Source organism: Diospyros lotus, chromosome 6 (assembly GCF_014633365.1).
Source record: "Diospyros lotus cultivar Yz01 chromosome 6, ASM1463336v1, whole genome shotgun sequence".
Taxonomy (NCBI): domain Eukaryota; kingdom Viridiplantae; phylum Streptophyta; class Magnoliopsida; order Ericales; family Ebenaceae; genus Diospyros; species Diospyros lotus.
Window position 1 is genome coordinate 53,589 of NC_068343.1, and position 27,423 is coordinate 81,011.

At 40.1% G+C, this 27,423-nt stretch overlaps 1 protein-coding gene across 6 annotated transcripts in view; it reads left to right on the plus strand.

Moving 5' to 3' along the window:
* Positions 1-27,423, plus strand: part of LOC127803324 (histone-lysine N-methyltransferase, H3 lysine-9 specific SUVH4) — a 90,391-nt gene that overhangs the window by 28,261 nt on the left and 34,707 nt on the right. For all 6 annotated transcript variants that reach the window (XR_008023495.1, XR_008023496.1, XM_052339452.1 and 3 more), the window contains 2 exons: positions 166-348; positions 730-828. Coding sequence is in view for 4 of the 6 variants with exons in the window: in XM_052339452.1 (XP_052195412.1) it covers positions 166-348; positions 730-828 (282 nt within the window). In the remaining 2 variants the exon portion in view is untranslated. The remainder of the gene's footprint in view (positions 1-165; positions 349-729; positions 829-27,423) is intronic.

Sequence of the window (27,423 nt, forward strand, 5' to 3'; positions counted from 1 at the left end):
TTATTTATTAGCTTGTTATAGTCTCATATTTTCTGAATCATACATGCTGTTGTTGCTGATATTATACAGCTGGAACTAAGATGTAAGAGGTCCGATTATTAATTGAGTGCCTATCTTGGTGTGTTAAGATGTAAGAAGCCCATTTCTTTAAATTTTTGCTTGCAGTTTCAGGACTTCAGTGGGTATACTTTACCACTTGCGGTTGCCATTGTTTTATCTGGCCAATATGAGGATGATATGGATAATTGTGAAGAAATTGTTTACACTGGTCAAGGTGGGAACAATTTACTTGGCAATAAGCGCCAGATACAGGATCAAGTAATGGAACGTGGTAATTTGGGATTAAAGGTATGATTCTATGATTTCTTTTTTTGTGGTGGATTGTTCTCACCTCTTTTTCTCTGTGTTATGTGCTTGCCATTATGGTTTGACTATTGGTGCTGGCAATTTCATCAATTAAGCATTTTGCAAGTAGTTTTTTGTTTCTTTTGTTCTTTTTATTGTAGTTCTTCTTGTAATGTTTTGGATATGTGCATGACTTGCACATTCTCATGAAAAACATTCATGCAACTTTGACATCTAGGTTCAGAACTTGCTTGTATAAAGGTTTTAAACTTGTATTTATTTTCTTATAGGGGATGGGTCTTTGGCTGGGCTGGACAGTGAAAATATTGATGTTTCATCTTTATTGAACAAATTGTAATCCATGACTTTTTTATTTAAATGCAGAATTGTATGGAGCAAAATGTGCCGGTTAGAGTAGTTCGTGGCCATCAGTCTGCAAATAGTTGTGGTCGCAAGGTTTACACATATGATGGCTTGTACAAGGTAAATTGCAACATGCTAAAGTTTGCTGTATTGCAGTCGATTTTGACACTTGACCACATGGTTCATCAATTCATGCTACCCTTCTAGAAGCCTCTCCAATGCTCCAGAATGCTGGAGATTCTTTTTGATTTTGCTGGAGCTTCACTAATCATGTTTGGTCAAGTCTAAATGTCTTCATTTGCCTCTAAACACAGTGCTATAGAACATTAAAATTTATATTTCCAGGATCCTTTCATTATGCTAACATATTTAAAATAAATGTATTAAATTGTTAATTTAACCTCCCATATTTGAGTTAAAAAGTTACCTGCTTACTTGAGTCAGTACAATGCTTAGGCAGTCAACAATTGCATCTATGTTATCGTCACTCCATTTCTTAGGTTCATAAACAGAACATGGGGTGTCATCTTTGCATTCAATTTGGACTTTTTTCTTCTAAATTCCTTTTTTTGATTTCTCTAAGGATTTTGTCACAAGTTTTTTTCAAATCCATATGGACTAAATGACTTCTTTTTTTTTTTTTTTTAAAAAAAGAGCTTTTTATCAGGTGTCTTAGTGTTTCATATTTTTGTCATTTTTAGCACATCTAGTTTTCTCCTCCTTGTATGTAGTTTTCAGCAGTCACACCTATTTTTGCAGCTTCAAAAAAGTGACAAGATCCATTGCTTACAATGGATGTATGTACACTATCTTGAACAGTCAATTGCCGGTGGTCTATTATGGCATGTTGCTACAGTCAAACCTTGGGATACAATGAAATCCTACTATCTTGTACTGTCTTGATACGGATTCAACTTGATACTGTTGATCAGGTCTGTGTGTTGATCTGTCTTGAGGGTGATGTTGAGTTGCACTGCAGCATCTTGTTGGATCTTTTCTGTAATGTTTGGCAAAAGTGATTGTGAACTTGCTATATAAGTTGTCATAAAATAATTGTTCTATAAACAATCATTTTTCCCGTAGAGGGCAAGCATTGGTAATGGTAAAACTGCTCTTTTGTAATTGGAAGGTCACAGGTTTGAGTTGTGGAAATCTTTGCATGAGCAAAAATAAGAACCTACGTACTAGAATGATCCTCCCCTAACCCTTGCAAAGCTGGTAGCCTCTTTGCACTTGGGACGCCCTTAATTATCCCCCCTGCCCCCTGCAGAAAAAAAAAAAATAAAAATCATAGATGTAACAAATCCAATATCTGTCAACAGAATTTCATGTAACAAACCCAAGCCTCACAAAGCTGGTTTGAGCCTTGTGAACGTATACAATGGTTAGTTTTAACATAAATTTTTAAGAGTAGGCATCTTATTGATACTGTAAGTTTAAGAAAGATGCTTTGGGTTGACTATATGAGTAAAATACACGTATAAGGGTAATTGAAAAAGAAGAAATGAAAACATAACATACTGTAAATTATCTACTCACAGTGATGTGCTGAAACTTTATGTGCTCAACTAGATCCTAGTGTAGGCACTTTTGGAAACCTAAACCTTTCAAAAATGAAAAAAACATAATTTATCAATTTATAAACTTCAGGCTAGTGCAGCCCAAAAGTTGTAGTCTATACGAACCACTGCCTACCTAACTCAAATTTCTAGCTAAAAGCTACCCTTGAAAAGAAATGAAACTAAAATCAAGTAAATTTCCATCAAAATGGGTTGAAATTGTGTTAGTTTCTGGAAAACAGGTTGGAATGAGGTCAATTTGCCAAAAAAAAGGGTGGAATATGGCAGGTGAGTGAAGGAAGAGTACTTTGGTTCCTATATACAAGAACAAATGAGATGTTCAAAACTGTGAAAATTACAGAGGAATTAAGTTAATGAGTCATACCATGAAACTATGGGAGAGAGTAATAGAGTAGAGGCTTAGAAAAGAAACAGACGTCTCGAAAAATCGGTTTGGTTTCATGCCTGGTAGGTCAACAATGGAAGCTTTATACCTACTGAGGCGCCTAATGAAAAGGTATCGGGATCATCAGGAAGACCTGTATATGGTGTTTATAGATCTAGAGAAAGCCTATGATAAGGTCTCTAGAGAAGTATTATGAAGGGTTTTAGAGAAGAAAGGAGTCCAAATAGCCTCTATACAAGCCTTTAAGGACATGTATCATGGTGCAGAGAAAAGGGTCAGAACATGCGGAGGGGATACTGAATCGTTTAAAATTACAATGGGACTGCATCAAGGTTCTGCACTAAGTCCATACTTATTTGCTTTAATAATGGATGAACTCACTAAACACATTCAGACAGAAGTGCCATGGTGTATGCTATTTGCAGTTGACATAGTGTTGGTGGATGAAATAAAAGAGGGAGTGAACACTAAGCTTGAGTTGTGGAGAAACAATTTAGAATTTAAGGGATTTAAATTAAGTAGAAGAAAACAGAATATATGGAATGCAAATTTAGTAAGAATGCAAGAATGAAAGATGTTATAATAAAATTGGAAGACCAAATCATACAAAGGAAAGACCATTTTTGATATTTGGGATTAGTGATTCAAAAAGATGGAGAAATTCACGAGGATGTCACGCATAGAATTAAGACAAGTTGGCTAAAATGGAGAAATGCATCGGGGGTGTTATGTGATGGTAAAATCCCATTAAAATTGAAAGGAAAATTCTATAGGATTGCTATAAGACCAGTTTTGTTGTATGGTTTAAAATGTTGGGCAATCAAATATCAGCACGAGTAAAAGACAAGCGTAGTGGAGATGAAGATGCTAAAATGGATGTGCGGTCATACAAGAAAATATAAAATTAGAAATGAGGTTATTTGTAATAAGGTAGAAGTAGTGTCAATCGAGGAGAAAATGAGAGAGACTAGACTAAGATGGTTGATGATGTGGGAAGAAGACCAAGAGACACTCTTGTGAGGAGATTTAATGAAATAGAACAATTAGTCAAAAAAAGAGGTTGAGGCAGACCCAAGAAAACTTTGGAAGAGACATTAAAATTTGATGTGAAGTGTATGGGCTTAAATGAAGATATGACAAAAGACAGAAATACATGCAAGTCTAGAATTCATGTAGTCGACCCCACATAGTGGGATAAATGTTGGATATGTTGTTGTTGTTGTAGGGCAGGTCTTTGGAAATAGGCTAGGAAATGGGTTGGGTTTTGAAAATGGGTCCTAGTGTTGGATTCAAGTTGATTTTTTCCTTATGTAGGACAGATGTGGTATTATGAGAATACCTATCGATTAGTCGAAAAGGCTAGTTAGAGGTAAAAAAGGCTAAAAAGATGAATTTCATTGGTTCAAAATAGGTATGGAAGCATGGTTATGGAAATAGTAAACTCAAATTGAAAATTAGGGAAGAGAGGGAAAAATAACTTCTATGCATGATACCTGGGGTTATAACATGCTTAGAGAAAACTATAGGTACTTTTTCCATTCACTATTAAGAAAAAAGATTACAATGGTATCTATCGAGCTCTAGTAATGTTTTTCTTTTTTGGGTTAGAAAAATCCTTTTCCTATTAGGCAAATTAAATAAAAACTGAAAAAACAGGAATATTAATAAGTAATACCTAAAACACATACCTTGTGGGATATTATGTAGAATGACAAAAATATCCTAATGCATTAAACATTGAATTAAGTCTAACAAAGCTCTTGAGAGGGTTTATCTTCATTCAAAATATTCAAAATCCATGCTTGGGCCTTAGAACCTGTTTTAGGATGCCTCTATATCTTTAGAGGTTGCTTTCATCCTTCATCATTGTTTTTTTGGTTAGGAGATTGCCAAGTTAGGGCTTCAAAGCCTTGTTTAGTTACCTCCTGTCACTACCCTAGGTTTTACTAGGGTTTGAATTAGAAATTGAAGAATAAAGAATAGAATTGGAGGGAGAAAACAAAACAGAAAGAAGGAGAAATGGAGAAAGGAAGGAAAGGTTTAGACGTACAGAGGGAGAGAGAAGAGTGGGTGGGAAAACAAAATGTTTATTCAATCCATTGATAGTTCTTACTCTCTAACCTACAATCTATTTATAGGCTGTTTACAACCATTCATCTATCAACCAACTAACAACTCAAGTATCACTACACACTAAGGAAAATACAAACAATTACAACTAATGCCCTTGGGGTCATGACATTTCCCCCTCTTTGAGAGAGTTCTTGTTCCCAAGAACTTGCAGTTGCTCATCCTGTTCTTCATCCAATTCCAGCCTTCACAATCTGAATTCTTCTTCGCCTTTTCTTGTTTTTTTCTCTTACTCGCCTTGGCCTCTTTTTCTTTCTCCTTCTTGGCTTAATATGATGAATGAGAGAGGAAACAACATCTCGTGGTTCAATAGGTATTTCAAGCTCTTTTGAAGTACTGCCTTCTTTTTCCTCTACTAAAATCAACACTAACTCCTCTTCCCTTTTAGTGGCTAAGGAATCTCCAGCAATATCATCTGCTGTGATTTCCTTTCTCAAGTTCACAACATCTTTTACTTCCTCATCTTCCATAGAGATCTCCTCAATAGGATTATCTTGTACTTCTTGAATTTCTTGGTCCATTGCAAGAAATTCATCAACTTCTTGCTGTAAACTAGGGGTAGCCATAGAATTACCTTTGTTTTGTTGGCTGCTCTTAAGAAAACTTTTAAGCGGCAACCCTTGCTTTTTGCAAATGACTTCCAGTGCCAATTCTTGCAGCCTTGCCTTCTCTGTCTCTTGTTCCACCGTAGTAGGACATAACATATTCACCATAAGCCTTAGCACATTATTAAGACCATTAGTGAATCTCGATACGAAATAAGACTCATTTAAGGTTGGATGGGAGTGGAGCACCCATGCTTTTAGTTTCTCAAACTTGACCAAATACTCCATAACTGAGTCCTCATGTTTCAGCTTGTTGAACTCCTCATTGTAACTCTTGTCTCCAACCTAATTCTTCTTGGTAGACTTAATAAAAAATTCATCAAACTTACTTTATAGACCTTTTAATTTGTTGTCAAAACTATCCCAAGTATTTGCAATTCTTGTATCCTTCTTCTCAGCACAAATCCTTGCAAATTCGCCTCCGAAACAACAATCTGTCCTTGCCTCCAAATCACGCCTTCGAGATAGCCCGGAATCACCCAATCACCATCCAATTTCTGAAAATCACTGATCTGAACAGCTTTGATCAGTTTACAAGAAATGGTGAACTTCTGCAATTCGCCTAAGAGAATTCAAGCTTCCTAGAACCAATGGCTTTGGAACAACTCCCAAATTGCCTAGGCTTGCTCCGTCTTCACATGCCTTCAAATCTAAGCCGCAACATAAACACAACCTAGGATTGATCATCTTTGAATCTTCAATCAAGATTTCTTCCTGGAACTATGCCCATTTCGTGCCTTCCTTCCCACCTACCCCGACCGTGGCCCAGCTAAAATCGACAGAATTTGGAATCCACACTCGCCTACCCAGATCGCTCCCTACCTTCATCCGTTCAATTTAATCAAATCGAAGAACCCATCCTGCCACGTTCGTACTGTTGCCAACTTGCCAACCTTTTGATACCTTCCTGGTTTTGCTGCTTACGACTTGGTCCTTCCGACACGGCTGATGGCTCGATCTCCCACCTCGTTCTAATCTTCAATTCTATTGGAGTCCTTTGTCGTCCGCCGCAATCCACCACCGCTTTAGCTAATACCACTTCGCCTTCAACTTCCCAGCTAAGAATCTTTGTAGTCTCAACCTTTCGTTCTACATTCGATTTGTTGCAGCTTTAAGATCGCCCCAAGCCTGTGTCCAGTTCTTACCCAATCACCGACCACCGGTTAAAATTCACTTGAATTCTTGAATTTCACCATGCAATAACCCAAGAACAGGCGTTCGATAACCACCCAGCTTCAACCGAGATTGCTTCTTGAACTTGCACCTGCTTCATGTCTGTCTTCTTAAACCTACTCCTTCGATTGCTTGCGACTACCACTTCCAGATTAGATCGAGAGTTGTTGCCTGTGCTTGCCTACCCAAGCCTAAGGCTCCTCATTTCCCAAATTTCAATCAAGACTATTTCCAACGATTACCCCACAGTCGGTTTGTCTGACTCTGATATCACTTGTCATGACCCTAGGTTTTACTAGGGTTTGAATAGGAAATTGAAGAAGAGAGAATAGAATTGGAGGGAGAAAAAAGAACATAAAGAAGGAGAAATGGAGAAGGGAAGGAAAGGTTTAGACGTACAGAGGGAGAGAGAAGAGTGGGAAGGAAAACATAATGTTTATTCAATCCATTGATTGCCCTTACTCTCTAACCTACAATCTATTTATAGGCTGTTTACAACCATTCATCTATCAACTAACTAACAACTAACAACTCAAGTATCCCTACACACTAGGGAAAATACAAACAATTACAACTAATGCCCTTGGAGTCATGACACCTTCTTCTGTTGTACCCTCAAGGGTTTGAATTTTTGAATCACTTCTCTATTGTGGTCATGCAGGGTGTAAATTAGTTTGATAAAAGGAAAGGAAAGCAAAGGAGGACAAATATTTAAAAAGGTGTCTTTGAGTTTTGGCAGTATCTCCTCCAGTCACTCATATTTTAGTCTTCTGGAGGGCAACAAAATGGAGGGTTAGATATATATATATATATATATATTTCTAATCTGTCAATCTATCTTTGTTTTATGGGGATTGATAGTGGAAAAGTGGCTTCCCTTCTACCAAGCCTATATCTTTTGGCCTTCCTAAGCTTCCCTTGCATGGTTTTGGTTCCATCCTTTTGTACTAGGCTTTAATGTGAAGTTTTCTTTTGAGTATTTTCATTGAGCCTACATTTGTTTTGCTAGTGATAGGGATATTTTTCTATTTTGATTTTAAAAATAAGATTTAGATTAGGTTATATCTTGTTCTGTTTTGATTTATCATAGCTATTTAAATAATAGAATTTTATTTGATTTAGGGTTAGATAGAATTATATTTGATTTTAGAGATCATAATCATATTTTGATTATTTGCTATCATTAGATTGGTTATCTTTTATTTGCCTATAAATAGGCAACATAATGTAACCTTTTATCTAGCTTTGGATGATTGAATAATATGATTTCCCCTTCCTGAGTCTCTCTCTCTTTCTCTCTTCTTCTTCTTCTTCTTTTGAATCTTTTCTGGTTCTTCCCTACTTTCTGCAACTCTCTCTCTCTCTCTCTCTCTCTCTCTCTCTCTCTCCCCTACTTCTTCTTCTTCACTTTCTGCAATCTGCTCTCTCTCTCTCTCTGCTTTTCCTTCTTCTCTTTTTCTTCTTAATCTCTTATCTTCCTATCGTCCCACATCAAATTTGGTATTTGAGCAAAACTCAATGCTGAATTTTCATTAGCTTCCATTAGTTCTACATCACCGAACCATCATTGTCATCAGCCTACAACAACATTCCTTCATCAACAACCATGCAGAGTTCATGAAAGTCACCATCACCATAGCAATGGCAAAGAATTACAATCCTCATCATTAATCCGTCAAGGCATGGAAGCAACAAATTTATCTTACTTTGAGCAAGTTGGTGATCACAACAATACTTGACTACTAATGACACAAGTCTAGATTCATAAAATTCGAGAGTTTTTCTCCCACCTAGGGAGAATGATAGGGATATTTTTCAATTTTGATTTTAAACATGAGATTTAGATTAGGTTTTACCTTGTTATGTTTTGATTTATCATAGTTGTTTCGATAATAGAATTTTATTTGAGTTTTATTTGATTTAGGGATTAGATAGAGTTATAACTGATTTTAGAGATTATAATCATATTTTGATTAGTTGTTATCTTTAGACAAGTTATCTTTTAATTGCCTATAAATAGGCAACATAATGTAACCTTTTATTCAACTTTGGATAATTGAATAATATGATTTCCCCTTCTTAAGTCTCTTTCTCTGTGTTCCCTTCTCCCTGCTTCTTATTCTTCTTAATCACTTTTGTTTCTTCCCTGCTTTTGTAATTCATCATCTCTCTCTCTCTCTTTGCTTTTTCTTCTTCTTGGTTTCTTCTTCTTCTTCTTCTTAATCTCTTATATTCCTACGATTTTAAATCAGCTAGCAATGAAGTATAAATATCTCATAGTATATCTTGAAATGCAGTCTTGGGTTGATGATTGAATTGATAAATAGCATTGAGAGTTTTGTTCTCACCTTGTGGTTGTTTGTCTCTGTTTAGGGTTTGGGCTTCTTTCTTGATGTTTTTTGTGAGTTCTATGAGATCATGATTTTTCTGTCACCAACATTCACAATCTCATGGTTTGAAGGTTGTTTCATTCTTTGCTTGGCTTGTTTTGTTGCCTATCTATTGTATCATTGATTGTACTATGAGGAATATTTTTTAACAATGATCTTGTGTCATGATGCTAGGGGTATAGGGTGTATATTTGTAATTGAATTGCTATTGAATATGTTGAAGGAAGAAGATATAAAATACCTACTGCCGTGTGGTGATAAGAAGAGATTGGAATGTGGTTAAGGAGATAAGATGATAAGAAGAGATTGAAAAAGTTTTAAATTAAAGGAGGCTGAGAACTGAAGATAAAGAAGGAATAAGAAGTTAGAGATAAAGTAGTTCCATAAAGATATGATAGAACGATCACTTAAGTTTGAATTCTATTGTATCTGTTGTACTATATTTAAATTTGTATTTTGTATCCTTGTATTCCAAGAGCAAACTGAGGCCTGCTCATGTATATATACCTCGTCTGAGTTCAAACACAAGTGTAAAACAGTTTGTTTTTGTTCACCTCCCATTATCCCTAGAGTATTCCTACTTCGAGTCTTCTATTTATTCATGGTATCTGAGCCACTGATCTAGTAGCTGAATATCTTATCTTTTTCCTTCACCAAAAAGTAGTTTTTAAGATGGCAAGCAATCCACCTGCAAGTGAAACCTCTAGTACTAGTCTTGCACCCACTAGAACCCCACAAACTCCGATTGTTCCTATTTCTCTAGTATGCCATACCCCTCAAATTCCACCGCCTAAATTGAATGGGACTAATTTTCGAGAATGGTCTCAATCAGTTTTGTTGGTTGTTAAAGGAAAGGGAAAAGTGAAATACCTGACTGGTGGTACTCCTATGCCAAATCCTGAAGCTGCTAATTATAACGTCTTGGACGCCAAGAATTCAATTGTTATGGGTTGGCTCATTAATTCCATGAAGCCTAAGATAGGCAAAACCAATCTATTCTATAAAACAACCAAGGAAGTATGGGAAGCAGTTCAAGCACTCTACTCAGATATGGGGAATACAACTCAATATTTTGAAATCCGATCGGCCATTCGGACAACTTGACAAGATAATCATTCAGTCACTGAGTATTATAACATGTTCATTGAATTATGGTAGGAAATGAATATGTTTTATGACATTAGATGGGAGTGCACTGAAGATGGAGTTAAATATAATAAAATGGTGGAGAAAGAACGGGTGTTCGATTTCCATCATGGCCTAAATTTTGATTTGGACGAAGTCAGCGGAAGACTACTGGGAACTAAACCATTCCCACCAATTCGGGAGACGCTTGTAGAGGTAATAAGGGAGGAAAGCAGAAAAAAGGTAATGATGAATTTGTTTTCTATAAGTGAAAATGACACTCAGAATTCGGCCCTTGCTACTTCTAAATTAAAAACAGTGCCAATGAGTGGCGAATCACAAAGAGAGAAACAATGGTGTGATCAGTGTCATGTGCCTTATCATATTAGAGATGCTTATTGGAAAATTTATGGGAAACCAGCAAATTGGAAGAGAAAAAATCAAAAGAAAATGACTTAGGCAGCTTATGCAGTAGAGGCTAAAGAAGGTAAAACGACTAACCTTACCCTAACAATGGATCAATTGGAGCTACTCCAGTAGGTATTGAATCAAACAAAGGTCACTAAGCCATTTGATTTAGCTAAATCTCCTAAACCAAACGTGTCACGTGCCAAACAAAGGTACTTCCTATCAGTGTTTCTTCTCTAAAATGTTGTTTACAGATGATTGGATTGTAGATATAAGAGCTTTACATCATATGAGAAGTTCATTACATGGATTATCAACCTATAAAAGGTGTGATAGGGTTATAATTGTGACTATGGAAGACGGGACAATATCCTATGCTCAAGGAGAAGGATCAGTATATATAGTTGGCCTGCGTTTAAAATATGCTTTGTATGTGCTTAATTTGAAGTGTAATCTATTGTCCATCAATAAGCTAACAAAGGACATGAATTGTAAAGTGACATTTCTTTCATCTCATTGTGTTTTTCAGGACCTAACTTCGAGGAAGATGATTGGCAATGTTGAGGGAAAGAAAGGTCTTTCTTATGTCAATGGAGCAGCCTGTATTCCCACCTCATCTAGGTTACATAATAAATCCTCCCTTTCTGTTGTCTCAGATTTTAATATTCAGTTATGACACATACAATTAGGTCATCCTAGTTTTAGGTACTTGAAGATCTTGTATCCTCATTTGTTTAATAATAAAGGGAGTGAATCTTATCAATGTGAGTAGTGTATACTTGCTAGACAAACTAAAGTTTCACACCCTATTCATTCTCATTAGCCCACCAAACCATTTTATTTGGTACATAGTGATGTATGGGGACCAGCAAGAACTCCTAATCTCACCAACACCCATTGGTTTGTCACTTTCATAGATGATTATACTAGGGTGTCGGGTCTTCTTACTAAAAGAAAAGTTTGAAGTTCATGCAATTTTTAGAAAATGCCACCAAATGGTATGTAATGTTTTTCAAAGTTCAATTCATATCTTTCGGTCGGATAATGGAAGGGAATATTTCTCAAATGCATTTAATAACTACTTGAGTGAAAATGGGATTATCCATTAAAGTATTTGTCCCTATAACCCACGATAAAATAGAGTGGCTGAGAGAAAGAATTGACATTTCCTTTAAACTACTCGATCCTTGATGTTTACAAGCTCAGTTCCTAATTCCTATTAGGGAGAGGCAATTCTTACAGCTGCATACCTTATCAATAGACTCCTTACCTGGGTTCTAAATTTTAAGACTCCCTTGAGCACTCTTCTTGCTAGCTACCCCCTCCATACTAGAATGCTTAAATTCACTGTCACCAAAGGTCTTTGGGTGTACGACGCTTGTGCATAATTATTCTTTATGTCACTCCAAATTGGAACCTAAATCTATGAAATGTGTGTTTGTGGGATACTCCCCAACACAACAAGGCTATAAGTGTTATCGTCTTAACACTAGAAAATTTGTTGTATCATATAATGTCACTTTCCTTGAGAACCATTACTTTTATTTCCTCCATATCTCTGAAGGAGGGGACTTCTAACCTTAATGCAAAGTAATGTTGGGATTCTTCGTTTTGTCCTGAGGCAATTTCCATGATTAATCCCACTCCTAGTTATGTAACTGATCAAGGGGGAGAACAACAACAGGTCCAAGCTCCTCAAAAACCACCTCTGGTTTATTCTTGAAGATCTTATGACCCAAAGCAAGGCCAATCATCACCTTAAGACAAAGGTCTAGTGCCTGAAGAGGATGGACCAAGGGCAGTACTAGAAGAGGATGGAAGGCCGATACCTGAAGTAGCTGAAATGATGACAGTACCTGTCAAGGAAGAACAAAGGACATAACTCACAAAAACCTATGATTTGGATATCCCAATAGCGTGGAGGAAAGGGTGATAGAACTCCCTCAATTTTGATTGTATTCCACAGTATGACAGTAGGAATTTTCTCTATTGCAACGAATTATGGTAGCAAAACTAAAACAATTACACCCCAAGAAAAAAATATCCTAATCGACTCGTTCGAGAAGGCCTCTTCTCTCCTCGACAATCTCCAAATTTTCCACACCCTCTCTCTCTCCTCCGCCCTCCCCTTTTATACCTATTCCTCGTTCCGTTTTAGTCACGTGAATGAATATTCCCCTCTAATCAACTACTGACTCTTTTGCCCCTGAGTCAATTTCTTTGCTTGCCCCAATTGTTCCCCTCCTTTTACACCTTTGATAGGTGTGACTAACAAGAGTCTTAACAATACTCCCGCCCACAAGTTTCACATTGTCCTCAAGGTGAAATTCAGGAAACTGATGCAGAATCTGATGATAGGGTTCCCAGGTGGCTTCTAAGGGTGGCAACCCCTTCCATTGTATAAGAACTTCAAGGCTCCGTAGATTCCTTCCCTTGCCCGGCCTTACACCTAGCAAAAATTCCTATTTCACCTTTATTTCCCACTCAACTATTAACTGGTCGAGAAATTTGGTCGTTTCTCGCACTGCTCCTTCCACTTTGCAAAGCTGGGAGACATGGAATACAGGGTGGTAAAGAAACTTGTAGGCCACCTTTTCGATCCTTTTCTCCACTACAAAAGGCTCGTAGAACTTAGGTGACAGCTCCTCGTTCACTCAAGTAGCCAATGTCTTCTACCTGTAGGGGCGAATTTTAGCATAAACTAGATCACCCACCTCGAATTTCACATCCCTCCTTTTATCTGTTATTTCCTTCATCCTTGCTTACGCCCGCAATAGTGGGACTACAACTCTTCCAAAACAAAATCCCGCTCCAACAACTGTTGTTCAATTATCGAAACATGTTCTCGAACCTCAACAGTGGGTGAGGTTCACGCCCATAGACTATTTGGAACGAAGTCAATCTAGAAGAGACATGGAAGGAAGTGTGTCACGGCTATGGCTATTTTAATTTTTTGCCTTAATGTTCGGTCTTTATTTTGTTTCCTTGTTATGATATGCTATATTTCCTTTATTTCAATTATTGTACTTAATTTCTAGTTGTTAATTCTGTTAGAGTAGGAGGGCCATGTGTAAGGCCATAGAAAATGACAAAAGAAGTTGTTGAAACCACTGGAAAAGGGGATGATCTGTTGTGTGAGAAGTCAGAGGTATAACTCTAACCTGAAAAGCTAGCTTAACAGGTGGAGGGATCCTCCTGCTTATATATAGCCCAGGTCTCCCTTGTTGAGGCAATGTGGGATTCTCACATTCCCCCCCACGCCGAAGCTTCTCCAGTAACTGATACATGCCTAGGAGATCGAGCAGAGTACTGGTTCATGACCACAACCGAGGGTAGTCTGGGGGCCAAGGGTTGGCTCTGATACAGGTGGAGGGATCCTCCTCCTTATATATAGCCCAGGTCTCCCTTGCTGAGGCGATGTGGGATTCTCACATGTTGCATCCGCACCCATGCCAAGCAACTATATCTACTCTCCCTATTCTGTAGGAGAGGTTATGCAATTTCATAATACAAAATAATTCTATTCTCTCCTTTTACACTCTTTCACCTCGCCTTGTTCTCTCTATTCTTCCTCTTCTCTCTCTCTAATTTCCTTGTTTGATCCCTTGAATCTCACCGAGTCAAGGGAACCTTTATTGTTTCTGCCAAGGGCAGTGACAATTTAGTATCAAAGCCCGATCCCGGCCAAAGATTATTGGAAGTCATGGTGGAAGGAACCTACATGAAGAACATGGAATCCCAACTGTAGCAAGTTAGCTCTTCCATATCCGAAGTCCAGAGGTGAGTTGACCAACTGGAGTTGGGGAATGGACATAACCATGAGGCGATCATGGCCATCGATCATAAGGTGGAAGGCTCTATAGGGGGGATGGAAAGAAGACTGAATGGGACATTAGTACAAATGCGGGAGGAGATGGCACGAATGAGGGAGGAGTTAGGAGCACAACTTCAACAATTCATATTGATGTTCACACACCAAAACTCGATGAGTATGGCCCCTGGATTCCCTCTTAGAGATAGAACAGAGCCTATCTTAAGAAACAATAGAACAATTTGTAGGCCTGAAACCCCCGACATAGGAGGGGGACAAGATGAGGAGGTGGAAACAATGCCGGATAGGGGCCATGGAGAGCAAGGCCATCTTCAACAAGCGGGGTTTCCCATGCCCCGGATGGAGATCCCTGTCTTTGAAGGAGATAACCCCCATTGGTGGATAAGGAAGTGTGAAAGGATGTTCGAATGGTATGACATTTCGGAAGGTAGAAAAGTATCCTTAGCGGCTGCCTATTTTCATGACGTAGTGGATGCTTGGTATCAAGGGTGGACTAGTGTGAGGGATCATCCTACTTGGGGAGAATTTGCTGAGAAATTATGCAAGAGGTTCGGGGAAGAGATCTAAGGTAGGTGGGAGAATTAAAAACAAACTTAAAGAGATTTGAGGAGCTTAGATCTCTTATGAGCAGCCATGACCCTTATATCTCTGAGGTCTATTTCATGTCCAACTTCTTGAGTGGCTTAAGTGATGACCTAAGGCCTATGGTTAAGATGATTAGGCCTTGAACAAGCAGTGGAGAGTGCTAGACTACAAGAGATGGTAGTTGAGGCTTTGATAAAGAAGCAGAGGCAGCAAAATAAGGCTATGACAATGGGAACCTCCCATCAAGGGGGAAAGGGATTAAATCGTGATTGGGTCGGGAGCAACTCAAGGGCTAGACAATCGGGGGTACCCCACTCAACTGGAAAATTCAATGATCAGAAGAGGCAACCTGGCTTGTGTTTTAAATGCGGGGATAAGTATTTCCTTAGGCATCAATGTAGGCAACAAATTCTCCTATTGGAGGGTGACTCAGGGGAGGGAATGGAAGAAGGAAAAGAAACTGAGGAGTGTGAGGAGTCTGCAGATGAAGACAACATAGAAATCTCACTCCATGTGTTGAAAGGGGTGACCAACAACAAAATAATCAAAGTAGAAGGGAAGGTGAAGGACAAGAGCCTAATGATTTTGATAGATAGTGGAAGCACTCACAACTTCCTTGATGAAGGCACTACTAGAAGATTAAAGTGTCCACTCTTGGACACTCAACTTGCCACAAATTTAATTGGGAGATGCAAGGAGAGGAATTTGAAACAGATCTCAGGTTGTTGCAATTGGGAGGATGTGATGTGATCCTAGGGGTTGACTGGATGAAAGGGGTAAGCCCCATCAGTTTTGGCTTTAATCGGATGGAAGTGTCCTTCGAAAAAGGAGGGAAAAGGATGACACTAAAAGGGGGAAGAGAAACTTGTACATGTAAGATGATAATAGGGAAGAGTATGCATAGAGTCATCAAGAGCAAATGGAGCAAGCTAACTCAATTGTTTCCGATTGTGGCAGTGAAGGAAGGGCCTGAGAAGATGATGTGTGGGGAACTAACTTTGTCAATCAACGACGAACAAGGGAAAATTGTCCAGGTACACTCTAACTACCTTATTGATAAATTGTTAGTGGAATTTGAGAACTTATTTGCTGAGCATGATACCCTACCTCTCACTTAAAACCTAGACCATTCTATCAACCTTAAGTCCAATTCTGAACTTGTGAATATTAGGGCCTACCGATACTCTCCCACTCAAAAAACAGAAATCAAAAGAATGGTAAGGGAGATGCTAAACCAATCCTTCATAAGACCTAGCCATAGCCCTTTTGCCTCATTAGTCCTTCTAGTAAAGAAGAAGGATGGTTCCTAGAATTTCTGTGTGGATTACTGATAATTAAACGCCTTAATTATAAAAGACAAATTCCCTATACCCTTGGTAGAAGATCTAATGGATAAGTTGCATAATGCCACTATTTTTTCCAAGCTAGACCTTAGATCAGATTATCACCAAATCAAAATGAAACCTGAAGATGTCCATAAAATTGCTTTTAGAACCCATCATGGATGCTTTGAATTTTTGGTGATGCCCTTTGGACTCACCAATGCCCCAGCCATCTTACAGTCTCTTATGAACCAAATATTTGAGCCTTATTTGAGAAAGTTCATATTAGTATTCTTCGATGACATTCTAGTTTATAGCCCAACCCTAGAACAACATTTATCCCACTCGAGAACCACCCTAGAGGTCCTAAAATCTAACTAGCTTTTCATCAAGAGGTCTAAGTGTTCCTTTGGTCAAGATTAGGTGGAATATTTGGGTCACATAATATCGGAGATGGGGTTAGGACAGACCCAAGGAAAGTGAAAGCCATGGTCAATTGGCCCAAACCCATAACCTTGAAGGCTTTGAGGGGGTTCCTTGGCCTAATCGGCTATTATAGAAGGTTTGTTAAGGGATATGGAGTCATAAACAGGCCACTAACTGATGTCTTAAAGAAAGGAAACTTCAAATGGGGAAAGGAGGCTGAAGAAGCTTTTCAAAAGCTTAACGAAGCAATGAGTACAATGCCAACTTTAGGATTACTAGACTTTAGTGAACCTTTTGTATTTGAGACCGACACGTGTGGAGTTTGCATAGGGGCAGTTCTAGTGCAAAAAGGGAGGCCACTGGCATTCTTGAGCCAGGCCTTAAGTACAAGGCACTTGGGGTTGAGCATCTATGAGAAAGAATTCCTAGCAATGTTAATGGTTGTGGAAAAATAGCGGCATTATTTAGAATGAGGTAGATCTATCATTAAAACAAATCGTGAAAGTCTAAAATTGTTACTACAAAAGAAGTTGCAAAAAAAGGGTATGGCCAGGTTGATGGGACTTGATTATTTAATACAATATAGGCGGGGCAAGGAGAATGTAGCTACTGACACATTATCAAGGTGCCAAGAGGAAGGTAGTGTGGCATCCATTATTATGGTGGTGCTTGAGTGGTGTCAAGAAGTTATTAAAGGCTAGTGGTTGAACCTAACGGGGCTAGAGGTTACACTCTAATGGAAGGGATGTTGAGGTTCAATGACAGGATTGTAATAGGGGTAAAGGGGACCTTAAGCAGAAAATCTTACAGTCCTTGCATGAATCACCAATGGGGGGACATTCGGGTATTCAAAATACCTACCTCAGATAGGGGTGTGCATTTGGTTATAACCGAACCGAACCGACCAAAAAATATTAACCGAACCATATATAATAATCGAATCGAACCGACCAACTAATCCTAACTAACCGAAACTGAACTAACTGAAATTTAAACTAAATTAACCGAATCGAGAACCGAAAACCGATTGTGCAAAACTTGAAATTGATACAGAAATTGATATAGAAACAAATTGATTTACAGAAACAGAGGAACAACGTTTGTGCAAATGAAGGAATACAAATCCATTTATAGTGAAGAAGAACAGAAAAATGCAAACCCATTTACAATACAGAAGAACAGAAGAAATACAATGCAAACGAAGAAATACAACGCATAAGACAGTATTTCAAAACCATAAGACAGAATATATGGCAAGTGAGAACAGTACGAGAGAATACAAAACTCAAACCCAACTGAAAGTTTAAAAAAATTAAAAAATCTTACAAAACCCTAACTTAACTGTCGATACTAACCTGAGTAACCTCTGTCGACGGTCGGTGGTCGTTGGTGTGGATCGATCGTCCAAGCACAAGGATTCACCCATGGCGACGCGCCGACTGACACAAAATCGATCGATTTGTCTGCTGGAGGCTCTCGCTCTCTCTCTCTATCGATCGGTCTTGGTCTCCAAATCACACGACGACAGTGAGGCATGAAGGGCTGGGTGTTGGACTTGGGTGGGGAAGAAGCCGACGGTGAAGCGTGAAGGGCTTGAAGGCGTTTGGGTCTGACGACGATGGCAAGGTGAGGGTTAGCCGCCAAAGACCTAGGGCTATGGTTGTGGGTTGATGCTTCGACGACAACGAGGAGTGATGGGGGCTGGGTGTTGGGTCGGGTGGGGGAGAAACCGACGATGAAGGCGTTCGGCTCCGACGGCGACGACGATGTGAAGATTGACGACGGGTGGGGGGGGGGTCTGTGAGGCGATCTCTCGGTTTAGGCGGGCTATCGAGTGTGAATCACACCGCGACTCACTGATGCGCAAGTGCCAAGAAGGAAGAATAAAGGAATGGGCAGAGTCAATGGTAGCAGCACGGGTCGGTTTTGTTGGGCGCGGGGCGGTTCGGTTTTGTGGGTATTTTTGCCCAAATAACCGAACCGAATCGATTATTTGAAATTTTTGCAAAAAATTAACCGAACCCAAACCGCCCACCATGAATAACCGAACTGAACCAATCGGTTCGGTTTAATCGGTTAAACCGATTTTATGCTCACCCTTAACCTCAGGGTTAAACAGTTATTCTATTGGCCCAAGATGAAAACGGATGTAAAGAACTTTGCGCTAGCATGTGACATATGCAAGAGGTGCAAACTCGAGAATGTGGCTTACCCCAGCCTCCTACAGCCCCTACCAATACCTGATCGAGCTTGGATTAGTGTGATTATGGATTTTATAGAAGGTCTTCCAAAGTCAAAAGGGAGGGACAATATTATGGTTGTAGTGGACAGGTTCACAAAGTTTGCTCAGTTTATAGGGTTGGCTCACCCTTATATAGGCAAGGAAGTAGTGAGGGTATTTATGGACAGGGTAGTGTCACAGCATGGGGTGCTAGGAACCATTATATCAAATCGTGACAAGGTGTTTACAAGTCATTTGGTAGGAGCTTATGAGACTTATGGGAATTAAGTTCAACATGTCAATAGTCTATCACCCCCAAACGGATGGGCAAATCAAGAAGGTCAACTAGGTTTTGGAAACCTACCTAAGGTGCATGCATCAGTGGTTAGCCTTGACACAGTGGTGGTATAATTCTACTTACCACACATCCTTAAAAATGTCCCCATTTGAGGCACTGTATGGATACAAACTCCCATTGTTACCTACCACAGGAGGGGATGCTATGGAAATGTCAGTGGAGGAATACCTACAGCAAAGGAGAGTAGTTTTGCAACAATTAAAACAGGAGTTGGCCTTAGCCCAGAATCAGATGAAGTAATACGCAGACAAGAAAAGAAGTGATCGAGACTTGGAGGTGGGAGAAAAGGTGTATCTAAGGCTAAGGTACCCACACTTGAAGGCCATCAGTCAGGGATCGGTGTCCAAGTTAAGTCCCAAGTATTTTGGTCCGTTCAACATAATAGACAAAATAGGCAAGGTAGCATATAGGCTCCAATTACCAGAAGACACCCACATACATTCAATTTTCCATGTGTCCCTTTAAAAGAGGTCAAACGGAGTTGAGCAAGTCAACCCAATTCTACCTACACTACCTAAGGAGAAGGAAGACAGGATGGAGCCAGAAGCTATTATGGACAGGAGAGTTGTATACAATCAGGGGATTCCCCTCATCCAAGTGTTGGTGAAATGGGAGCATGGAGACACCAAGGGCAACACCTGGGAGTATCTATCGAGCCTACTCCAGCGTTTTCCAAGGGTTTCGAGCCTCTTTAGCATTTCTTGAGGACAAGAAATATTTCTAAGGAAAGGGAAATTATCACGGCTATGGCTATTTTAAATTTTTTCCCTTAATATTCAGTCTTTATTTTGTTTCCTTGTTATGCTATGTTGTATTTCCTTTATTTTAATTATTGTACTTAATTTCCAGTTGTTAATTCTGTTAGAGTAGGAGGGCCACGTGTAAGAGCATATAAAAGGGTAAAAGAAGTTGTTGTAACTACTAGAAGGGGGGATGTTCTGCTACATCCGCACCCATGCCAAGCAACTATATCTACTCTCCCTATTCTGTAGGAAAGGTTATGCAATTTCAGAATATAGAACAATTTTGTTCTCTCCTTTTACACTCTCTCGCCTCACTCTTTTCTCTATGTTCTTCCTCTTCTCTCTCTCTAATTTCCTGTTTGATCCCTTGAATCTCATTGAGTCAAGGGAAACTCTATTGTTTCTGCCAAGGGCAGTGACAAAGTGTTATACCAATATTTTGCCCATGGTAGCCAGTTGTACCATGCCTTAGTCTTGGAGGAGGAGAAACAACGAAGGTACGTCTCCAAGGTGCGATTTAAGACCTTCGTTTGGCCATCGGACTGAGGATGGTAGGATGTGCTTTTATTCAATTGAGTGCCTTGTAGCTTGAATAATTCTTCCCAAAATTGGCTAACAAAAATTCTCTCTATCAGAAACAATAGAATTTGGAACCCCATTTAATCGTACAATCTCCTTCACAAAAATCCCCGCAACACTAGCCGCTGTAAAAGGGTGTTTTAAGGTAATAAAATGCCCGTATTTACTTAGTTGATCCACTACCACCAAGATAGTATCCATCCCTGTTGACTTGGGTAACCCTTTGATGAAATCCATGGATGCATCTTCCCAAACTCAACTAGGAATTGAAAGCAGCTACAGCAACCCACCGAGTGATAGAGCCTCGTATTTATTCTATTGGCACACATAGCATTGTTGGACATATTGCCGAATGTCCCGCTTCATCCCCGGCGACTATTCTCTTTTAAGCCTTGAGAAACCCGGAATAACCCCCAACTAGTCCATCATGCCCTTCCTTCAACATTAACAGAATTAAAGCAGACCCTTTAGGAAGATACAACCTGCTTTTGAATAGTAAATGGCCATCCACCAACTCAAAGTTGGGTTTGCTAGAAGGATCCATTTGTACTTCTTTAACAATTTGCTGGAGTGTCTCATCTCCTTCCACCTCATTTTTTAGTTGGTCTAGCTTCAATATTCGGGGGAATAGAGAAGGCCATTAATGTGGCGGGGGAATAGAGGCGTGAGAGAGCATCAGCTGCTCAGTTCTCCAATCCGAGACGATATTGAATCTCAAAATTGTACCCCATCAGCTTCATGACCCATTTTTGACACTCTGGACTGACCACCCGCTGCTCCATAAGAAATTTAAGGTTTCACTAATCTGTCCTAATAACAAACTTACGCCTGAGTAGATAATGTTGCCACTTTCTCACTGCAAATACTATCGCCATTAGTTCCATCTCATACCGACCTATTTCGACCAATGGGATTTAAGGAGTGGTTAAAAAAGGCAATTGGTCGTCATTCCTGCATCAAGACTGCCCTTAATCCATGCCCAGACGCATCGATCTCAACATTGAATTCCCTCGAAAAATCCGGCAAAGCCAACATGGGCAGATTTGTCATCACCTTTTTAAGGGATTGAAAAGCCTGCTTTGCTAATTCATCCCAAAAGAAATTACCCTTTCTGAGGCGGTCTGTCAATGGCCATGCCAAATTTTTGTAATCCTTCACAAATTTCCAATAATACCCCATAAGGCCCAAGAACCTTCGAAGTTCACGCAAGGATTTAGGGTTGGGCCACTCCATAATTGCCTTAACTTTAGAGTTATCCGCAGCCACCCCTTCTTGAGAAATGACGTGCCCCAAATACTTAATCTCTTACTGCCCAAACTAACACTTCTTCGCATTAGCATGCGATCGGTGAACTGTAGGAGCCCAACACACCTCAAATGTTCCCTGTGTTCGACCATGTCCTTACTGTAAACCAAAATGTCATCATAAAACACCAAAACAAAGTGCCTCAAATGTTCCATAAAGACCTCATTCATCAAAGATTGGAACGTGGCGAGGGCATTTGTTAACCCAAATGGCATAACCAAAAATTCATAATGTCTCTCGTGTGTACAAAAAGCAGTCTTAGGAATGTCATTAGGTGTTATTCGTATCTGATGATACCCCGATTTCAAGTCCAGCTTGGAGAAAACAGCAGCCCCATTCAATACATCCAATAATTCTTCAATAACTGGAATTAGAAATCTATCGGGAATTGTTACCTTGTTTAAAACTCTGTAGTCAACACAAAATCTCCAGCCTTTATCCTTCTTCTTGACTAGCAACACCGGGCTGAAAAAAGGACTCGCACTTGGCTTGATAAGCCCTGCCGCCAACATCTCTCGAACCAGCCTCTCAATCTCATTTTTTTTAATGGTGTACCAGTAGGGACGTACATTCACTGGAGGCACTCCCGGTTGCAACGTAATCACGTGGTCCCACCACCGGTGTGAGGGAAGCCCACACGGCTCCTCAAACAGATCCTCGAATTCTGCTAGTAGCTCCTGCAAGCTACCAGGGATTGCCCCTCCCGTTTCCTTTCCCTTGGCAGTTAAACTCCCCAACTCCAACAACACCCCTTCTCCATTCTCTCTGAACGCTTTCATCATCAACTTTAACATTACCAAGGTTTTACTAAGGTTGGGATCCCCATGCAGTATTCTAGTAGCTCTCCCTGCTCTAAACTTCATAACTAATGAGCCCAATTCACTTGTGTCTCCTTGAGTGTGGCTAACCACTTCATTTCGAGGATTACGTTTGAGCTTCTCAGCTCCAATGGCAGGAAATCCTCCACTACTTCCACATTTTGCAGTGTTAAGGCTACCCCCTTACACACTCCGGCCCCCTGAATAGCCATGCCCGACCCCATGATCACGCCATAGCCTCTTGTTTGTGTTCGAACCAGTCCCAATTTCTACACCAATTCAGATGCTATAAAGTTATGGGAAGCCCCGTTGTCAATTAGGACCACCAACTCTTAGCCCTCTATTTCCCCCTGATCTTCATGGTCTGTGGAGGGGTTAATCCCATTACCAAGTTTATGGACAACTCCTTCTATATCTTCCTCTTCCTTTTCCCTTTCCTCCTTGTAAATTACCATCACCTGCAGCTCTTTGTTCTTGCATTTGTGCCCAATCGTATATTTCTCGTCACAATGAAAACACAACCCCTTAGCTTGTTTGGCTTGTAGTTCACTCTCACTTAGTCGTTTAAACGGGGGGCTACTCCACTTACCGACGTTCGGAGGCCAGTGAGAGGGGTCAGGGCTGGTGGTCGCTAATCTAGGTGACCAGGGTTGGAAGGGCTTGTGCTTTGTTTGGGCTGGGATTAGGACTGTTCAAAACAACCGCTGCATCGCAGTTTCCGGCCGAACCAGACCAGATCAGACCGAACTGGCTGGTTTTTTTGAACTGGCAGTCCAGATCGGTTTGGAAAACTACCAAACCGCACGGTTCGCGGTTTAGCAAACCGGCGGTTCAGTTCAAAATCGAATCGCCCGTATATATAATATATAATTTAAAAAATATATAATTTATATATTATAAATATAAAAACCAAAAAGGGGCAGCGGACCCTCGCGGCTCTTCCTCTCCTTGTTCTCTCCCCTTTCCCCCCAACCAAACCCTAACCCTATTGCTTGAACCGATACTGCACCCACCCACGCCTGCCACACCGCACCCTCTTTCTCTCCCCTTTCCCTCGGATGATCGTCGATCGACGCCAACCCACCGGCAGCCCCCATGCCATTGTAGGCTCGCAACAGTCAACACCTCACGTCGTCACAATCAGCACCTCACATTGGCGGCCCCCATGTCGTCGCAGACTCGCAGCAGTCTGACGCCCGTTGCCCCATTTTCTTCGCCTTCCTATGCCGATCGCTGGTATGCTATATCTCTCTCACTTTCTGTTGATTATTTTGTAGTGCAAGTTTTTGGTACTCAAGCAATGGACTCACTACAGCGACGCCTTCGTCTTGTACTGTACTAGCTTGTTAGGGTCCTTGGGGATGTGTTTGTGCTACGTTTGCTAGCAGATCAATTTGATGTTTCCTTAGAATTTCTAGGACTGGCCTCAAAATTTTTGAAACCGCAAAAACCGAACTGCATTGAACCGCAAAATGCAATGCGGTTCGGTTCGGTTTGGTTTTTCGCACCAAATCAAACCGCTCGATTTGATTTGGTAGAAAATCGAGCTTGCGGTTCGGCGCATTAAACCGGCTCAAAACCGGCCAAACCGAACCGCGAACACCCCTAGCTGGGATCATAATGGCTCCCTCGAACCACCAGATTCCTCTCCTCAATTCGTTGGGCGAGGTCCATCATTTGCTCCAGCCCAATTGGTCTCAACACTCCCATCTATGCCCGTATGTCCCATCTCAACCCATTTATAAAGTGTCCCTCCAACAACGCCTCTGGCATGTCCTCGAGTGGTGAAACTAGCATTTCGAAGCAGAGGCAGTAGTCCTTGACAAACTGCCATTACCGGAGCACAAGGAACCGCTCCTCCACTGTGCCTTCCTACATGGGCCGAAACCTATTCCTCATCATTGCTTTAAGCTCCTCCCAACTCCTCACACGTCGCCTTCGCTGCTCCCACTGGAACCAAGCAAGAGCAGCTCCTTTAAAGCAGAGAGCAACGAGTTTAACTTCTTCGCATCCGACAACCAATTCATAGAGAAGTACTGCTCGGTCTAAAACACCCAACCATCCAGGTCGTCTCCTTCAAACACGTGCATCTCCAAGCGTCGGCTCCTTCATTCCGACCTCCCATAGCTCTCGTACCCATCGTCGACTTCCCTATTACAGTTCCCCAGTTCAGGCGTGGCCTCACTAGTGAGGGACGAACCCACCGGTAGGTTCTTGCCAAACTGTTTCCCCTTTCTCTTGGTCCTCCCATCTCTCCATCAATAGGTTGATGCCAGAATGATAGAACTCCCTCAATTTTGATTGTATTCCACAATATGATAGTAGGAATTTTCTCTATTACAGCAAATTACAGTAGCAAAACTAAAACAATTACACCTCAAGAAAAAAATATGCTAATCAACCAATTCGAGAAGCCCTCTTCTCTCCCCAACAATCTCCAAATTTTCCACACCCTCTCTCTCTTCTCCTCCCTCCTCTTTTATACCTATTCCTCATTCTGTTTCAGTCACATGAATGAATATTCCCCTCTAACCAACTACTGACTCTTTTGCCCCTAAGTCAACTTCTTTGGTTGCCCCTATTGTTCCCTTCCTTTTACGCCTTTAATAGATGTGACTAACGGGAGTCCTAACAAAGGGGTAAGGTCATGTACAAAGTATCCCATATCTAACCATTTGGTATATTCCATATTGTGTCCACAGTTTAGGGCATTTCTACACAGGTTGATGAAATTCAAATTCCTAAAGATATCCATGGTGCTTTACAAAATGCACAATGGAAGATTGTTGTAATGGATGAAATGCGTGTATTGGAAAAAGATGGCACATGGGAGATTGTGACATTACCTAAAGATAAGAAGGTTGTAGGCAGCAAATAAGTGTTTATTGTTAAATATAGATCTGATGGGAGTTTTGACAAGTACAAGGTAAGATTAGTAGCTATTGGAGAGTCCTAGGATCCGAGGGGACCTCAACATAGAAAAGAGTCCAAAGCAAAGAAGAAGTCTGTAGGAGATATGGGCTTCGGTTGTGGGCTGGCACATCAAGATAAAGGAGAAGAAATAAAAGAGTAAAATAAGATAAGACTCTAATTGAGAAGGAGAAATTATAGGAATAGAATTTGTAAATTATCCTATAAATATTTTCAATTATGTTATTTATCATCTGCTAGAAGTTAGGAAGTGATATCATAGAAAGCTGTACATAATTCCTCTTTCATGAGAAATTAAGTATGAGTTGATTTCCACCAAATCAGTCTCTTGCTTCAGGTTCCATACCGTAGGAACCAAGTTTGTTCAGTAGCCGAAGGCTTCACCCAAACACAAGGATTGGATTATAAGGAGACATTTGCTTCGGTTGCAAAACTAAATTCTATACGTGTCTTGCTCTCTCTTGCAGCTAATTTGGATTGGGAACTACACCAACTTGACGTTAAGAATGCATTTCTCAATGGTGACCTAGAAGAAGAAATCTACATGAGAATTCCTCCAAGATTTGAGACAGAAGGTAGAAAAGCAAAGGTTTATAGGCTGAAGAAGTCCTTGTGTGGACTTAAGCAATCCCCTAGGGCTTGGTTTAAATGGTTTAGTACAACTTTAAACCAGTTAGGGTACAATCAGGGACAGGCTGATCATAGTTTGTTCACTAAACATGCAACAGATGGCCGGAAAACTATCCTAATAGTGTATATGGATGATACTATTATCACTATTGATAAAATCCAAGAAATAGAGGTGCTTAAAGGATAATTACAACAAGCTTTTGAAGTAAAAGACCTAGGACAACTAAGATATTTCCTAGGAATGGAAGTGGCAAGAAGGAAGGTATTTTTATCTCTCAAAGGAAATACACATTGGATACTTTGGATTTACTAAAGGAAACATGCAAGCTTGGCTATAAGCCAACTAGCACACTATTGGAACCAAATTGGAAGAATAAAGAGGATGGAACCGGAGATCCATAAAACAAACGAAGATACCAAAGGTTAGTGGGCCAATTGATCTACTTATCGTTTACACAACCTGATATAGCATATGCAATGAGTGTAGCGAGCCAATTTATGCATTCACCCACTAGCAAACACCTCAATGCTGCTTTCCATATTCTAAGATACCTTAAAAGAACACCTGAGAAGGAAATGATGTTTAGAAAAACTTAAGACTAAAGAATAAAGGGTTTTGTAGATGTTGATTGGGCTAGATCTGTTGAGGATTGCAGGTCTACATCAGGATATTGTATTAAAGTATGGGAAAATCTTGTTACATGGAGGAGCAAGAAACAGAATGTGGTAGCTTGAAGTAGTGCTGGGCAGAGTATCGAGTTATAACTCAAGGAGTGTGAAATAATTTGGCTTGGAAAACTAATGGAAGACCTAAAGATACCTATAACTACCCTTACAAGGCTATACAATGACATCAAATCAACAATCAACATTGTGAATAACTCGGTACAACATAACCGGAAGGCAGAATAAGATCATACCCGGTATTTTCTAGGAGCAAATTGAGACCTGCTCATATATATATATATATATATATATATGTATCTCATCTGAGTTCAAATACAAGTATGAAACAGTTTGTTTTTGTTCACCTCCAATTATACCTAGGGTATTCCCACTTCGGGTCTTCTATTTGTTCAGAATAAGCTGTTTTACTAAGCGGTTGAGGCTTAGGCTACTTGTACCTTTTTGGTTAAGAGGTTACAACCGAAAGGAGGAGCCTATAAAAG